The 18,570-nt window shown below is 42.8% G+C and overlaps 1 protein-coding gene and 1 long non-coding RNA gene across 2 annotated transcripts; one reads left to right on the top strand and one right to left on the bottom strand.

The window, feature by feature from the left end:
- Nucleotides 1–51: 51 nt before the first annotated feature.
- On the top strand, nt 52–1,703 carry LOC147795664 (uncharacterized). The gene is made up of 2 exons (XR_015423657.1): nt 52–468; nt 961–1,703. It is a non-coding gene; the product is annotated as an uncharacterized LOC147795664 (long non-coding RNA).
- A 9,096-nt stretch (nt 1,704–10,799) lies between these two features.
- LOC110982438 (uncharacterized) lies at nt 10,800–15,985 on the bottom strand. Its single transcript, XM_022240824.2, has 3 exons — nt 15,895–15,985; nt 13,982–14,139; nt 10,800–12,439 (listed from the first exon to the last, which is right to left on the bottom strand). Exons 1-3 carry the CDS (start codon nt 15,935–15,937, stop codon nt 12,230–12,232), a joined length of 411 nt encoding a protein of 136 aa, XP_022096516.2. The 5' UTR covers nt 15,938–15,985; the 3' UTR covers nt 10,800–12,229.
- Nucleotides 15,986–18,570: the final 2,585 nt, after the last annotated feature.

The raw sequence follows: 18,570 nt of genomic DNA, 5'->3' as shown, positions 1-18,570 counted from the left end.
GTGCTTCACAAATTTCTCTTTTATTTTTAATTGGAATTCAAGTAAAAATGCTACCATTTGCAGGCATGTAGGCATTGCCTTCGCGAAACATACGTTCGATTTGCAGTTTAGGATTTCAGGAGCATTTCAGAAGCCCAAACTTCCGTTTTGTTTCAGCAGATATCATTCCGCGAAGTGAAAAGAAAATTGTTCTGGGCGCGGCGTGAAGCTTGTCATGCGCCGTCACGTTTCTCACTGGGCAATTAAATTGTTTTGCCTGAGGCGGGATACCAGTGAACTGTTGGGCCAGACATCAAAACGATAGATAAAAAAGTGGTCGTAAAAGGAACATTTTTAACAGTACTTTGAGTAAAATGGACAGTTTACTCAAATGATGTTTCATTCATCGCAGTCGGGTGGCCCACAGTTGGGCGATTCACCTGGTGACCTGCGAGGGACAGAAAAACCCCACTTGATTGCAGTGTGGCCGTAAGTAACCTTGACCTCAGGGATAGGATTTTTGTTCAAGCGTGCAAATGATCACTGTAATATTAAAACATAATAGAAACATCAGCAAGCCGACAGTGGAAAACAGACGTTTTGTAGCTTCAGATGCTCTTCGATATGTTTACTGTTTGTTGTTAGTTAAATTAATAATAACCTCGCCACATTGTTCCAAGATCGAAGCCCTCTAAACCATTGAAATTATGACCTGTTTTGGGGTCATATTTGACCCAGAAAGGGATCTGGCCCCATGGGACCCAGATTCCGGATCAGTCTGATCCATGTGTTTTTAGAGCGTAAGAGTCTCCTTATGCATGTACGAAAATAAAGACATTAAATGATCTGCCAACGGCAACAACCATAATCGACAACTATAATAATTGTCCCCTATCCAAAAAAAATTCCAAAACCTTCCCCTCTTAGCTCCCAGACCCGCCCCTGATACGTGTTTCCTGTTCTTTGCTTGCATTGTTACAGGGACTTCAGTGAAGTCGACTGTGACAAGCTTAACACATTCATGCTGAATTCAACGGGCAAGCTTTGACACGGACGTCCCTTGGGTGCACTGTCCTTGGTCAACTGAAAGTGTGACGTCACCTTGGTCGGTGTTTACTGTTTATTATGACGGCCTTGGACTGTGCGATTTAATTCGCGAGCCTTCCACTATTTCAAGTGGCCACACTCAAATTGCTGGCCCGGGGTTTAATTCGAAACCAGCCCAGTATTCTCATCCAATGAGCACAATGAGCAAAACCGTTCCGTGCTCTTTCGGACTTTTCACCTTATAGCATCGATGCTCCGAAAACAGAGTTACACCCCGAAGTGCGTATGGAAACGTACCACAATGCTAGCAAGAGAAAGAGCATCTTTTGTGTCCGGTTGGTTACAGTATGCATGGGTGGGTTTGTGGCTTCCTCCAACTCCAAGCGCCTTTGGAAACTGGACAAGGGTAGGCCTACCGTGGAAGAGCTTAACAGCGGCCGTTCTGAATCGTCTCCGTACTGGAACATTAAAATATGTCATGTTTCGACTCCATAGCTGGTCCCCGAAGTGGAGCCAGGGGCGAACCCAGCTTTTGGCTTTGGGAGGATTCAACTTTCATGAGCGAAAAGCCTTACTCGCGGTCCTCAAATCCTTGTTTTTATTTCTTTTTTAGGATGTTGGTGCTAATACGTGTATTTGATAAATAAATATACCGATAACTTTCTTATACCCATGAAGTACTCTGTTTTAAAAGAAGTCCTTGGTCGAGGTAAGTTGCCCCCTGCCCTGTTGGATACGCCATTGAGTCGATCGGAACGCAGCGACGATTACGTAATCAATTTCTATTTGTATTCAAGTGGCTGGGCCCCTGCCGTGTCAATGGTATTGACGAGATATGCAATCAATATGAAGCCCGACCACCGTGGTTGCGTACAGGTATATATTACGCATGTCCACCGTAATATTAGACTCGTGTTGCTGTCGTTCATATCGGTATTACAGTAGGCCCCTGCATGTATATAAGCAGTAAAAACACACCAGTAATTTGTGTGAGCTGCGGTAGTCAAGCGGTTACAGCATTATTGGTTTGAGGTCTGTGGGGTGTGGGTTCGAATCCTGTGTCGAGATTGTTTGTGGATGGGGAGGATTTCTTTTTCACAGCTCGTATTGACAGCAGGTAGCCAACAGCCAATAAAAATTACACAGGACGTAATATCTATGACGCTTTAGACGACGAAGAGCGAAATTAAAGTGTTTTTTTCAAACAGCGCTGTTCAAGTTTTGCAAAACTGGAGGTCGGTTTGCCAAAAAATGACAAGCAAAATCCAGAACTTCTCTTGAATTGTGATTTATGTGGGAAATTTAAAACGAGGCAATTTATTCACGCACAATAATAACAACATAATGACCTCATTTTGCCATGAGATCGACGAATCAAAAGTTCAGAGACTTAAATGGGAAGTTTTTTATTACACAACCTTCTGTGGATTTACCATGCACTTTCTGAATCCTAGCCTACGGGAAGTGGTTTTCTTGAGTTGTTTTGAGAGGAGACTGGTTTTAGCATTCTTGATAAATTTTTGTTTTCAGTTGGATCCACTTGATTCAACCATTTTTTTTTCTTTTTGCACAAAGGGGAAAAATTCCGGAATATCAGCAGCCTGAAGCTCACGAGGCGTCAAGGCTAGTCTCCTCTCAAAACAAGGCAAGAAAACCACTTCCCGCTAGGCCTACAGGGATGTTAGCCTTGTTGGTTTCCCAGACTGTTGTGTAAGTAAATCGCCCATAGGATCTCTCAAAACAGTTTATAACTTCATTTGGGAACCAGACTGGGAATGCAGGCTCTTTGCGTGTGAGGCGGTGTGCAAATTAGTGGTCTGAAACTATGCACAAGACTATGTTAGTGGCCGCAGTCATACTATGGTAATGCCGCAGCCAGACTATGCACACTTGCAGAAGGGCGACGGTACACTTGCATGGTCTCGCCTGTTAATCACATATGCGAACTTGTCACAGTCCCGATTTCAGTAACCTTAACATCGGTCTGGTTTGTTCACTCATCTGTGTCAATAACACCACAAGCTATATACCGTTTTATGTGGACATTCTGTATATTAGAGGGTCCTGAGCGCCATGGAACTGAGGAATTGAAGAGATATGAGACTGGACCTCTGGGCCGGACTCAGGGCTTCCAATTCTGAGCAATTGGGATGCAATCGGGTCCAAAGGTGGCTCTATTTGAGCCATTTTGCAGAGGGATGCATTTTCAAAAAGGCTACTTTCCCGGGCAGTGAAATTTCCTTCATTTTAGGGGTGGTCTGCTTTGTGTGAGAGTATCTCACAAAATCATTGGTCAACCCACTAAAAATTGAAAGTGAAATGAAAGAGGACATGTGGAACTTCATGTTTCTGTGCAGCCTGAACACCTGTGAGAGTTGTGAGTATTTATTTGTAAGATATTTGTGAAGTATGGGGATTTATCACAGTACTGCTGTCTATGGAAATTTAGTTTTAGGGGTGCACCCTTAAGCGTGTCCTTGATGCATCAGATAACGAACGCTTTCAGCCGGATGTAGGGCCGTGTCCAGGCAGGGTTAAAATTATTCATATTACCTGATGCCGATTTAAAAACGGGTAAGTGAGATTTTTAACCCAGTATCAAGGATACGTTCGCCCGACGTCGGCAATTGTCGAAATCCTGGAATATTCTTAATTCTTAAGTCCTTTCGTCTTCACTCCTACTCAGTCTCATCTTACACAAAGACATTATCTACAGAGAGGAAGTCGTTTTCGAGTTTAGACGGCGGCCTTTTCGAAACGAGCCGCGTAATTATTAGTTTGTACACTGTTCATAGCTCCATGGTTACAGGGCACCTCAAACAAGATTTTATTTTATAAATGGGGTGTTTGTCCTTCTGGCCATGAGGCTATCGAGTCGTGCATAGTGCAGCCTTGATGCCCACTCTTTAGATATTTAACAAATAAACCTGTCAGGGTCTGTTTTCATGCAGGGGTTATAATTCTGCGTCGGTTTGGTTGCATAGGGCCATTGTATGATCGCTAGCGTGAAGGTCACAGCTGGCTGGATGGACGGAAGGCCGCGCCGCCGCGCATACAACGGACTGCAAAACGTACTGTTTGCCTCTTCCATTCGTGATAAAGGGGCGTGCAAAATTGCATTTACAATCCTGGCCAACACCCCTGGCCTCCTCTCAATGTTGAGTCCCAATTCACTACCTGAGCTTCAGTTGGAGATGACAAAAGTGACCGGGGAGGTGGGGGACCTGCAAAGGGTACGGCTATGGACAAGTGTCCCAACACTTGTGTCCAGGATTGTAGCAGTACGGGTGCAGTCCATCAACTCAAGCCCCACTGGAAAAAAAGTGTTGTTCATCAGGGCTCAATAACATGCATACCAACATCCCTGAAATTTCGGGAAAAAATATTCAATTACTGTCTGGTGCCTTATCTTTCACTTTCTTTTCATTTTCTGGAAGGTAAACAGATTACATTTTAATTACTCCAACGAGACAAAATCCTCCAACGAAAAGTGATTTTTCCGAAGTCTGATTGCTCTTTTTCAAGTGGCAACCCTCAACTTTCTCGGGCACTTAGGACCATTTGTCAACCGACGTTTTTAGCCATTGTGCTCTCATATGAAACCTCAAAGACCCAGGGCAGTTGATCCTGGCAACAATTTACAAAATCGTACCATTTTGGGGTCCAAACAAGTCTCCTTTTTCAAAATATAATGAGGGCACTTTCAATGCTAATCAGCTGGCCAGAAAGTCTCACTTGAATTAGTCGCTTCCACAAACTGTTCTCCTATATGCATGTAGATTGTAACGTACACGCTATACACACACCACTCAGCGAGCCCGCAATGACCATATAGATTACACGCATTGACCACAGTGCATTGCATTCCATGCGCGACCCGGTTGCACTATGCTGCGATCTTGAATCGCAACTCCGAAGAACACTTCCAACTTTGTCATTTTCCCCCAAATCTTTCTCTCAATCACACATATGACCCGTACATTCGACCCACAAAGACCCCACTTACAGCGTATGTGTCCCGCCAAACCACTCACCGAAAGCCTGTGTCCGGTTACGGCACAGCGAGGTCAATTACCTCCGCTCACCCACAGTTTTACCCCGAAAGAATTATGTGTAGATTTCCTAGCCATCCAGAGACTAAGTGTTGTACACAACCCAATGTACCGAGAAAGGCTCACCCTTTCCTTTCCCTCGTTGACCAAGTCTCCCGTAGCTCACCCACAAACAGCCTTTCATCCTCCCGCTCCCAAACTTCTCGGACTGTATCGCTCTCCAGAAACTAAGTCAGCGAAGACAACCTGTAGCCATGATCTATCCAGTGACATCCCCCAAACCAATGAAAAAGCGACCAATTCTGCGGAAAACACCACCAGCAGCCTAATCCTCACACTGTAGTCGTCTTCAGGAATTTTTTTTAACATGAAAGTTATTTCCGAATTTGCGAACATGATGAAAGATTAAATGGTTCCATTAACAGTGTGTTCCATAACGCTCTACTTAACAAGGAACTAGACGCGGGGGACAGCATGGTTGATCGCGATGCCTTTGCCACCCCAAATGAGGTCCCATCCCTGAGTTCCATGCCCAACCTCATATCCCTCCAAGGCTCCTGTCTCATTCCTAACTATCCCAGCCGCACCTCCAATCCAATACCAGCCGACCGAGTACCATCCCAATCCATAACCCATCCAATCCCATACCCCATTCCATCCTATCTTGGCTTCCTCTCCCGTTAGTTAGGTTTACAAAATTGGTTGCCTGGGTTGATAATTTGTAGAGTCCAGTGCAGTGTGTTTTGAATATCATGAAATATGAGGAAAAACTCCAATTTTTGTCGTTAGGTCTCAACAGCGAACACTTTTGCCACACGAGGGCGAGATTTGAGACCATGTTTAGAGAAAATCATATTTTCAAAAAGGGCAGCGGTAACGCACGCTCTGGTTGTGAGGTTTTCTTGCATGTAGAGGGCGCTGTAGATAGAGCGGAGAGACAACTTGATTTCATGCACAACTTTGTCACAAAACGCCGTTAGGCAAGCTTTGACCTCTGAAAAGATGTGGCTGGATCGTCTCTTTGATTACTGAAAATTTCGTTTGCATTGACAAAAATGTTACCTAATGTGACGGTTACGAATATCATTATTTTATCCAGAACTACGGAGCTCTTGAAGCGTCATCCGAATCGTTCGTTGTAAATATTGTTGCGCACACAAACTTCCATTGTGACCGTTCACTAATAAATTTGTCGGACCCTGTTAGAATGCCATTTGAAAATGTTGGGTCCGACTAAGTGTCATTCCCACGGAAGTGCGTTGACCACAACATACCCCTCTCCAAGAAGGCCGGACGGGAGAAACCATCTGCCTAATTAGTCATTTATATGTTTCCACTTTTCCCGTGGTTTTCCTTTTCCGACTGGCCATCTGTTTTCTTGGCCAACCCATCTAAGAAGTGGGCGAATAACCTTAAACTGACTATAAAAATCGAGACCACATCATGGTACGTGATCTTGAGAAAGTCTTAATTACGAAAGATGAGATTATTCCTTACCCAAGAAAACTTAATGACTAAAGACCATACTGCATCAATTGTTCCGAGCACATGGCCCACCGGCTATAAGAGGCCCAGGTCGCCCTGTACTCCTCAGAAGCGATCTGAGACTTGATGAGAAGGCTGTCTCCAAGTGCTGTCTGCACTTTGCTTGTTAGACAAAAGTTGTTGAAACTTTTCTCCTTCTCATCACTGACCTGTGTGCTCTGTTGGTGCAGGTAAGCTTGAATCCTTGTTGTTTCTTGTAGATTCTTATTACACGTCTTGATGTACTTTGCTTAGGTAAATTGGTAGGACACATCATGATCAAAGAACGAATGTTCAGACGTTAATCATACTGTAACATCTGCACTTTATTTTATTTTTTCAGTTCCTATTGTATATTCCATTTCTATTGAGTCCATTTTGTAGAGATATTTTGTACCCTTTATGTTTCACTATCTTACTATTAGGAAAGAATCTTTGTGGAATAGTTTACTCGTGTTTTAGGAGTATTTTACTGCATCACTGCTTTCTGTTGAATACCTTGCGCAACTTGATAAGTGTGTGTTTTTATTGTTATATTCGTGTTACCCTACTCGCCAACTTTTCGTCATTTGTGCTTCAAGGAAAATGAGAATTCCAGATTAGTCACCGTTATGTAGGCCCACACAATTTAGTTCATTCAAGCTTTATCACATGCCATATATGGTACCTAGCCATATGTTTGTTGCCATGTGCATGGAAGTAAGTGTCCCATGTGTAATTCTACCCTAACCTGACCTTGAGTAAGGCCAGCCACTTTTAACTATTTATACGTTGCTTTAGCTTATTCTACATGTACTTGGCATTGACCAGCTCGCCTATGATTGCTTATGAAGTTTTAGCGAACTTTCTCTGATATTATTTAGTGTATTCTTAGATAGGGTGTTCTGGGTGAACGTATTAGTTAATTCATTTGCAGGTTTTATTCGGTTAGTTTCATTGTATCTTACTTTTATTCCTATTACGTAGTTAGAATTATGTACTAGTTTTGGTGTGACTAAACAAGACTGTTGATCTATAATTAATTAGAGAAGCGATCTGAGCCCTGATGAGAAGGCTGTCTCCAAGTGCTGTCTGCACTTTGCTTGTTAGACAAAAGTTATTGAAACTTTTCTCCTTTTCTCCTTCTCATCACTGACCTGTGTGCTCTGTTGGTGCAGGGTACTTGCCCATAGGTCATGTCGCTTTGGGGAGCCGACCCGGTTCGTCTCTCTACCGTCTTCACTTAGACCCTTTTCCCCATCACCATGCTGGGTCTGTGAGTCTCTTGACCTAGCGAAGGACTACCAAGGACTTGGAGCTGCATCCATGTCCAATGGTCAAGTTGGATCAAGCAAGATCAAGATCACAGCTAAGCCTGGTTTAGTTATTTTGTTAATTTCTTGATTGTATAAGGGATTGCATTTTTTTCTGTATAAGTCATTTTGGTTCCTTTTCCAGTTATTGATTGGATTGCTTTGAATCCTGTGTTTCGATTTAAGTGTATGTTTTAAATTGCCTGTCCATCCATTGTTGGTATTTCTTGTATATCGCCATGTACTTTGAGTAATTGTATTTGTAGTGTATTCTAGCAATAAGATTATTTGAGGATCAACATAAGAAGCTGTCCGTTTGGATTCTTTCGAGCAGATTTTCCTTGTAAAACAAATTATCGGACCCGCAGAGGTCTCGACCATGACAATCGAGAGCCAACCTGTGACAAATTCATAATTATGCACGCATGTGCACGAAAGGCCTTGGCGGCAAGGTCATGGAAAATGCACAGGGGTGCGATTTTGATTATTTACTCTCAGGTTTCCTGGCTTTGTTAAGTTTTTTCTTCAGAAAATCCCATTAAATCGCTTTTGCTATCAGTTTCTAATCTAAGCGGGAGGCCGAATAATCTCGTGGGCACAGGAAAAATCACGATTGTAAGGTCTTGGTACAGAGCACTAAAATCCCGCTCAGATTTTATTAGAATCGGAATTTATCAATGACAAGGTCTATTTAGCTCAGCTATGTAAATGGAAATGTAGCAGAGACTATAATTTTGTGTTAAGTTGTTCATGCTGTACTCTGACGTGACTGCGTATTCCTTCGCTCCTCTGTTGCTCAGTTTGGAATGTTGGAAGCTCCCCCTTCACGTGGCTGAAGGGTGGGGTGCTGTAAGGTTCCCTGGAATGCCAATAATGCGGTTACCCTAGACTTTGTAGACTTGACTCAAGTAGGGATCTCTGTGACGTGCGTACAGGCTGAAGGGATGGCTGACCGGGGAAGAGCAACGTAAGTCCGACTTGATTCAAGTCTATAGACTTTGTAACTGACAGTCGTTTTGTTGGATGATTGTGTAATCCTTTTTGCACCCGAAACTAGATGAACACTTACCTTAAATACCTACTGTGGACATTCCTTTCTTTTCGTGCAGTTAAGAAAACTCAATGAAAATACTCATTTTTCTTGAACTGAGAACACGATTTTCAGCTTTTTTTTTTTTTTGTACAAGGTTTCCTTGACTGTTTTTCTTCCTGTTACGACGGATGACCCCTACCCCAAAATGCCTCTACACGTCTTTTTCAGAGAAGGGGAAACGTCCTGTGGACGTGTAAGCCCACAGAACGTTTTCCTTTCCTGCATCGTGTGGACATCTTTTGTTCACAAGTCCACATTAGGTATATAAGGTTAGCGCACTTTTGTACACGTGACTTGTTATTTTATGTTTCGCCTTTTACACACGACACTGAGATTCTTGCACACGACTCTAGCAGGAAGTCATGTGGCCCTTTGAAATGAAGATTTCCCACTGGTTGAGCTCTTCAACTACGCTCATGTTTTATTGATTTCTGAGCGTTTAGAACCCAATGAATGGAGCTGATTTTGCCAAGCTCGTGAGCCAACTAGCTCAGCTTGGACCGATGCGATGGGGTGCGAACTAGCCCAGGTTGCTGGTAGAGCGAGTTGCAGCCTCACAGCGGCTCGTCAACGTTATGTCTGAGCCGTTTGCTGAGCGACACACTGCCGTGTCCCTCTCCATCGTGGTACTGCTACCCAGCCCCGGTCCACCCCGTCCCTACGCTGAGTATAAGGTAGATGGTGCCGCAATTTCAACCACTGCGCTCATAACATTGCAGTCATCACTAAACTCTTGAAGGCGCACTATTGTGAAAAGCCTGTAATGGATAATTGTTGTTAGTATGAGAGGCATGTTGTATTTGAGAAGTATTCACAATTTAGTGCATTAATGTTTATTACATGTCACGCTTCCACTCTTCCACGTGAACTGCTCGTGAAACTGCCCTTGTGACTTGTGTTTTAACGCCTTGAACGTTAGCTTTGCAGCTAACAAATTATGGGTATCGAGCTGGACCAAGAGATGGAGCTTTTTTCTTAGCAGCAGGGGTTCTTTTGGTGGAAACTGAACTTCGCTGGTTCCCGAACAACTAGGAAATGCACTCGCCGCTGTCGCATCACTAGTACCAACAAATCGAACACTCCCAACCAACGCCGCTCTTTTCAACCGATGAGGGCGTGCTTCTGCTAGAGGAAGATGCACTGTCAAGGGTCTGTAGACAGACAAGGCTCATTTTTGGTCTCGTAATAGATGGCAATTCTAGTCTGAGCACAGAGAAGTGAATTCTCTGGAATGTGCTAAACTTCATACACGTCTTTTTGTCTTTCGAGAAGATTTGCCAAACAATACTGCATTGTAATATTATCCACTCCGAGCTGTAAGTGCACCCCCAATTGGCAAAAGAAAGACAGGTGGTTACAAGCGGGTTCTTGCACGCGTTCTGCGTGTACGCAAAGACGAAGTAAGTTAGTTACGCGTACTCAGTGTGCTCTGCGCCGAATGCGCATATACCTGCGCGTTTCATACCTCGCCTATGTGGTGTGTACCAAAAAAGCACGCCCTCTTTTGTTCCGCTCGGAGCGGATAAACTAATCTGGTTAGGCGCCACAACTGCGGTGGCACTGCATTCACACGCACACGCATCAGTTTGACGCGCACGTGCATCGTGCAAATCAAGACACCCTATTGGTCAAAGAGGTATTTAACGCGCGCGTACCGCCCGTCTGCAAGTGTCTGCCACTGCAGCAATGACTTCTTATTCTGGTTGTGGAACACACGATACGTTTTTCCAGCTATAGAATAGTGGTCGTTTGTGCCAACTCAGGCTAATGCAGATTGGTCCTACAGAAATGATGGTCCACCACCACACGCAATTATCAGGAAAATGCTGTTTTAATTCCTTCTAAAATATTTTCAAACAATACTAAACAGGACTTTTTGATTATCAAATTGTATACATTGACGCATATTCCACGTAGAATTTTTTTAAATGCTTGCTTCAGAAGTAACTCCACTTCATAATACAGAGAAAAAAACCGAAATAGGACAAAACACCGACAACTTTGTTTCCAGTACTTTTACAACAAAATAATGTCTCTGACTGACACTTTTCCGAGTATTTCTGAAAAACAGGGCTTCGGCTTTGATTCGGCCCTAAATCTTTAAGATCACGGGCTCCATGCAGTTTTGCTTCTTTTGATACCACGGATATGAAGAGTTAGTGTTCTCAACGGATAGTTTTCAAAACCTCATTGGCTTCAGGGCAAACTTAATGGGAGACTTTGGGAGACGCTTGGTGGCAACAAACATGCTGGTCGTTTTATATTTTTTTTACTTGACACTGGCCAAGTAAAAATGTCTGATAACGCACGAACAGCTTGGAACCTCGCGGAACCCTATGCGTGTGTGAAACGCGCACAAGTGCATTAGTGAGGCGCACCAGTACCGTGTGACGTCACTTTGAGTCAGAAAGCGCATTGTAAACGATTGGGGTTACGCGCACGTGTTGATTCACGCGCTAATGCCTTTTACAGACATAACTCTGCGTGTGACGTATTCACTTCTGTACTCAAGAGATATATACGGGGAGACGTGACGTGCATTTGAATACGAGCGAGTCACAATAGTGCGCCTCCAAGAGTTTGAAACGCGTTGGCCAATCACAACGCGCAAAGTGTGTCCACCTTTTCAAACCGCGCATTGGGTCGACAGAGTTCGTGCGTCGTGATTGGCCAACGCGTTTCAACCTCTTGGAGGCTCACTATTGTAAATCACCCGTATTGAGGACGTCAGAAAAATTTTAAAAAAAAGGTTCGTGAGCGTAGAAGACTATGAACAGAACCGCGTGAGCGCGTAACGCCTGCATAATCTGACAGCATAATAGAACATGTCGCCCTGTTCTGTGGCCAGGTTTGTGTAATTTAAATTAAAGGAATAGAAGATCCGAATTGAATACGTCACGCGCACAATTAGTGTGTGGAAGGCATTAGCGCGAGAACTAGCGCGTGAACCAACGCGCGCGCGCTCTATTCGTTTGCACTGCACTTTCTGGTTCACACTGACGTCACACTTCGGTACTCTATACATTTCTATTATGATACCTATGTGTATTTAGGAGTTCTGAACGCGCGTGCGTTGCTCTGAGCATGGGTGATTCTGAGCACGAGATAGACCGGTATGTCTGCTGCCACCAACGTCTCAAAGTCTAAATTTTAAACGGATTTGTAATGTACCACACTTCAAGCTATTGCGAAATTCAGTGGCCAAAATTGCAAGCCATTTAAGATATTCAACTTTCGAACAGCTAATAGAGTGCCATCGAAGTAGTGACCACCATGACTGCCGCCGATGTCACCATCCGCCCAGAGGTCATTGCACCGGCGATGTTGCAGAAGTCGGTGTTACAAGTTGAGTAACAAAACGATTCCGTGCACCGCTTCCTTTCATAATCAAGGGCGCAGAACCGGCTGATTTTCACTATTTTTTTCCTTTCATCAGCGTAGTGAATTTCTTTCTACATAATTGGGAAGATTCAGAGAAAACCCTATTGTGTTATGCTGACGTCACATACATGTATATACAAACATAAGGCAATGGCTATTCCATGCATGGGCTTTCCAGACCCACAAAAAGTGTATGACAAACCACTTATGCAATCTTTTAGCTCTTGAATGATAATTATTATAATTATTAATCAAGCCATGAGAGGGAAATTTATGAAAGGGGCATTCTAGAAACGACGCCGTCACCTTACTGAGCGTTATTATTGATACAGCAGGGATCCAGTCTAGTAGACTGGTCCCCGTCCGTATTATATGGGGACCGGTAACTAGCTGCGGTTTAACGTGTACAGTTAGCCCCGTCAATTTGGATGCTGAATATAAAAGTTCTTGTCAGGCAGCCGCACGGTTATAACATGAAATACGTTTCAGCGTCAAGGCTAATGAAACACAAGTAGGCCTACTTATCCTTGCTAAGCCTCTGTTGATCACAGTGTGGTAATTTATTTTTGAATGGTTATCATCAATAAATCATCTTATGGCAATTCATTTTAAATCAGTGGTTATTGTGTTGAATTTTAGATTAATAAACTATTTGTGGGAGGTTTTTTTGGCAACGAAGAAGAAAAACCAAAATGCTATCGGCTCCTGCTTGATTTGTTCATTGGTGCAGGCATCGTTCCCTCATTTGCATACACCCGGCAGGATTCAGCTGGATTCAATACCCGCTACTGGGCCCTACTTTCGGAGGACGTCTGTAAGACGTCTGGAGACTATACGTACGGGGTGGAAACCAATCTATCCGCCTAGAGGCGTGAAATGCCATCACTTGACACGGGGGGCTCTTGCTGTTCAGTGAGACAATCTGAACGCGTGTTTTGGCGACCCTTAACCAGAAACATGGTTGTGACTTCAAAACACTAACCAGCAACACGTTAAGGGGTGGCCCGCAAAAACGAAGAATCAGAAACGATTACGTCATCTGACAGAAACAAGCACAATTAAGGAAGCAGACGATACTGTCAGTGGACATGGTTCATGTCTCCTTAGAACACGCCCCTGATTTGATGTTTAACCCCAGTAGGTTGCATTTGTGTCCACTCCAAAGAGACTGTGGTAACAACGATCAGTGCGAGACTCACTGGCAACAGAAGTAAGGAGCCTGCAATGGTCCCACAAGTGCCCCTTCCCTTTTGGAAATTATTCCACCGCCGTGGACGGAATATTCTGCATTGCCACTTGGCATTTCCATTCTCATGGATGGGACCGGATGGGGCAAACACTCCAGGTCATTCGCTACGTGGTTAACTGGGGTGAAATTTCCGAGGGGGCGGGCCCCCTTGGGGTGAGCACAATAAATATGTTTTAGGAGCACAGAAAATCTGGCTGAAATTAATCTTGGCTTGCATAGAGGCCATACGTACTCTTCAACATGTCAAGAGGGTGGGGCGGTACACGCTCCTGTGCCCTCCCGCCCGGACGAAGCTGCGCTTCAAAGAATTAGCCTTCTGCCACAGCAGAATATCTGAGCTGAAATTAACGCTAGTTGGTCTTACCACACAGTCTGCAGGAATGGAGCCTGCACTGGACACGGCACAAAATCCGGAGACGTCGGACACGTTGAAGGGGTCATTGCACCCCTCCTCTGAAAATAGCGATCTGCCTGGCACACTGTCGTAGGAACACGAATAGCACCCGAGGGCGTGGGCTGTAGCTGAGGAAAAGAAAACAAAACAATGGACCTATCCGCTGATAAAATAATGCATACTTATGCACGCATGCGCATAATTGGGCCTGGCGGCACATCACAAAGCCTGACTGGGCAGAGCTGTATATCGCGTGGGAATCACAAATCAGATTTTGGAACCCAAATGGCTTTTCACTATGTGTGCACAGCAAGCAGCTATTGTGTGCTAATTGTCAATGTGCACTGACGCACAATCCGCCATTATGGTTCCAATAATTGAGACACTCATGTCGCAACTCTCTCTACAAAAAGCTCAGGACTGACCCATTGAAAATAGGGGTACTTGGAAGGTGTTCAGAAAATAAAAGTAAAACATCCCAGAGACTTTGAAAACAAAATGACATGGACATTTTGCCCTTGTATATTCTTACATTTACCTCAGGCGGGACGCGCTTTTGCCCTCTATGCCCATTCATACGCATGCGTGCATATCTATTTATTTATTAGTAAAAGAGCTATTAAGGGTTGACTTATTACTGAGCGTTCATAGAGGTGGTTCACTGAGTTTGATGACCACAATTATTGATAAGTTACGAGTAATTGTTTGACACAATTTACCGCGTTTAGATGAAAGAAAACCACATTTGCATTCAAAACGTGCCTGGTGTAAGTAAAGAATTATTTTGACAAACACAAATTGAGGTTGTATTCGAGAAAACATTGATTAATTATCGTTTTACTTTTGAAAATAACTTATAATCTTTTGAAATCATTGAATCTCATTTGAATGCGCAATTTTACTTAGGAAATTTCCTTCTGCTCAATTTCATGTGTAATTTCTAGGGATTGCCTGTCTAAAATGTTTCTGAAGGAAATGAGAAATTTGTTTTACATATGACTTTTTACTGCGCCCCTTATAGTTCATAAAACCAACTCTAACAGACTGGGTTTGAAGCCTATCGATATCGACAACAGCTCTTCTTAGGGAAACTTAATACAACCAAAATAGGGCACTCCCTGGTAAAGTATAAACTAGAGGACTCACACTAACTGAGTGACTGATTGTGTGACTCAATGGCAAACCTAATGAGTGGTTAAGGAACTGAGTAACTGAGCAACTGCAGGGTTGAGCGATATACGTGACGCGGTGGTTGGGCGAGCGAGTAACTACGGTGACTCGGTGAGGGACCAATAAGCCTTTCGCGAGTTAAATCTGGTATACTTTTAAATCCACGTAAACATAACAACTGAATAGACCAATCGCGCCCACTAAATCACGTGACCTGTAGTGGGTTTCAAACCCATAGCAACGTGTTTTTTTTAAGTTTTTTAAAACATTAAGTCACGATACAGTATCCAGCACATAAGTAGTCTGAGTACGGTATCTACCATTGGCTTTTTTGGTAAATGGTGCGCATGAAACACTTAGTGGACGCCGTGCTTGTCGATATTTAGTATACACAATTAATGCCATTGGGCACAAAGAAACCAGTCTATTCAAGAGATGGTGGTCGCTATGCAAAAGCTCGCCGCAAATTGCAACGTATAGCAACAATGTCTTTAGTCTGGGGAATTCAAATTGTTATGTTTATATGCAATTAATTAACTTGGTGTAGGGGATTTTATGCAAATTTAACTTTGCAGAAGGCCTATTAGGTTACTTGACCATCACAATGACGTGTAGTGACAGACAAAACGAGTGACTTGCTGATCTAAAAGAGTGACCGACAGATATACCAAATCAATGGATTTCGCAAACATTATCGAGAAGACAACACTTACCAAAGCATGCTGATATCACAAACAGGGAAGCTAACTTGTTCATTTTGGGTACTGCTTAGCCAGGACGACGCAGATGCACAAAAATGAAAGTATGTTACCTTTTTATAACTGTGAATTATGACAACCGAAAGTGTTCAGAGGAAAGTGAGTTTTCAACTTCCGCTTATTCATCCAAACATCTCTCCTTTCGTTTTCGGATTAGGCCTACGGAAGCGCAATCTTCCCCACTTTCGCTTATAATAAGCAGATTAATATGAGGTAATATTTATTGTGTATAATTATCATCGGTTTCCACTAATGAAAAACAATTGAAGCTGTCCCAGTTGGTAAAACATCTCTGACAGTGATTTTGCCCCATTTGCGAAATTAAACCAGTTTTGTAACACAATTTCGCGGGGTCAGGGTGTCTAATTTAACTGCATACCGTTTTCTGTCCCAAAATGTGAAAGAAGACTTAGTTACATTCTTCAACTTTTCACTTCAAGTTATATTTGAATGGTTTTATCAGGATGGTTAAGAAGATACAAGTGCTGTTTCTTTAGACTAAAGGTAGGTTCACACTTATCACCAATGGAAAATCAAAGCGAATATTGACGTGAGCTAGCACCTGAGTTGAATGTTCTACTCTTAACCTTGCGACTTTGAATGGCAAATTATTTGATGTGTCGTCACAAAATCACGAGCAAGGGTTCTTTGCGTTGGCGTTGCCAGACATTTTCCGAGGGGGTACAATGACGGGGGAGGGCAAAGCACTCATCTGCAACATATTGTTTGAAGTGGTTTTTTTGGGGGGGGAGGCTGTGAGCTGTTTTTGGCTGTTTGTAAGTTCATCCACTGAAAACTCTAGAAATCATGCAACTGCAGAAGAACTGATCCCTGAACCTTGTACTAAAATAACAAACGATAAAAATTCTTAACTGCGGCTCAACTTCCTCGATTCAAACAAAGCCAGGCCAGGGTTTCCATTTAACTTGAGCCTCGAAGAATTTGGCAACTTTTCCTGGTTTCAGTATGACGAACATTTTCAAAGAAATAAGTACCAGCTGAGTGAAATCAAAACATAATTCACTATCCTTGGAATATCAGTCAGAGTGTAGAATGCCATGAGAATTTATCTTCATTTCTGCGCTTGCGCCGTACGCATCGAAGGCGGGCCCCAGGTACGCTCCACTACTGACTGCACAACTGTTCAGCGATTGTGATAGAGGGATTTCACATTAATATTAGCGCCGTCTGCACATATCCGAATTGAAACCGAGGCTCTCTGTGCTGAACTTCGTCGCACGCCTCCGCGAATTCGACAGAGAACATGAAGTATCCAGGTTCGCAAGTGTGACACCACTTCAGTTTAAACCACGCCCACTGCACATAAAGTTACACGACCATCGCAGGTATGTTAGTTCGCGGTAAACTGCCGTTATTTTTTCTTTTGATTTTACGTGTCGAGTCATCCTGAAAGACTTTTTCACAAAATTTTGCGGCCTAAGAAGTCTGAATTTAACATACCTTTATGTATTTTGTGTCTTGACTCCTTACTTTCAATCATCTAATCATATTAAGAATTGAAGCTGACACAGACAGCCTCGTTTTCAGACGCGGAAGTTCGCAAATCGACGCTAGAAGCGCCGTATTGGGATCCCTCTATGCAGGCACCAGGAAATTCCTGAGCACTGCCTTGCTGTCAGAGAACATTTTAGAATATTGATGAATAGTGTTTCATAAAACTGACCCTGTATGAATTACACAAGGAAATGTTTCTGAGTGTTAATTTGTCATTATTTGTCAATATAAAGCATTCGGTTTCATTTTACCGGGACGGGCAGTTTTCGATTCATTTCCTGAAAAGGGCAAGCATGCAGGCCTACATAGATTTTAATCTGAGGTGAAACTCTACACGTGCACTGGAAACTCAAAAACGTTTGCCAGAAAAAAAAATTAAAAAGAAGAAAAAACAACGAAAGCAAACACATGTTCTGCTTGGGAGAACTTGAAGGTTGTCATGTTAGCAGCCCCACTCATTTATACACTCAATTGATTTATGTGATAAAAATTCTAATACTCTGCATCAATGAAGCGTGACAATGTATTTACAGGGTGAAAGAGTCGATCTCATTTTTTTTCAATTTCGCCGCAGTGCATTCTTTTTCAAGAGTTGAACCTTCTGGAGTAACTCTTTGCGGTCAATTTCAATTTGTCACAGTGTAAACTAAATCATAAAAATCTCAAAACGAATGCTGAAATTCCAAACAAAATCTGCTGGTACCGCAGATACATGTATCTTCATGCCACGGTCTTGTTCAATAAAACAGTTATAATCCATTTTGTTTTCTTTATTTTTAAAAATACTATGAAGTGTTCTTGATTTTGTTTTTTAATTTGATATTTCACTTAATTGTGACATTGTCTCTTTAACTTTACACCTCTTGACAGACATTTTGCAAATACTGCAATTTTCTCCCAGATAACTGGTTTTTATTTTTCAATTGTTTGTTTGTTTTTTCTTGTTAGTGTTCCTCAACAATAAATACGTATATTTTACAATCAATAATGTTTTGGTAGACACTTTCAGGAATTTGTGTCTGCGCGACTGCGCGTAAATTCCCCCTTCTCTTACCCTTCGTGCTATTCATGTTCAATCATGTGCAAAAGTTCCTGGATGTCAGGCCACGAGAATAC

The sequence above is a fragment of the Acanthaster planci genome, linkage group LG21, assembly GCF_054643075.1.
Source record: "Acanthaster planci isolate LZ-2023a linkage group LG21, COTS_SCS, whole genome shotgun sequence".
NCBI lineage: Eukaryota > Metazoa > Echinodermata > Asteroidea > Valvatida > Acanthasteridae > Acanthaster > Acanthaster planci.
This window is presented reverse-complemented; position numbering and strand designations above follow the sequence as displayed.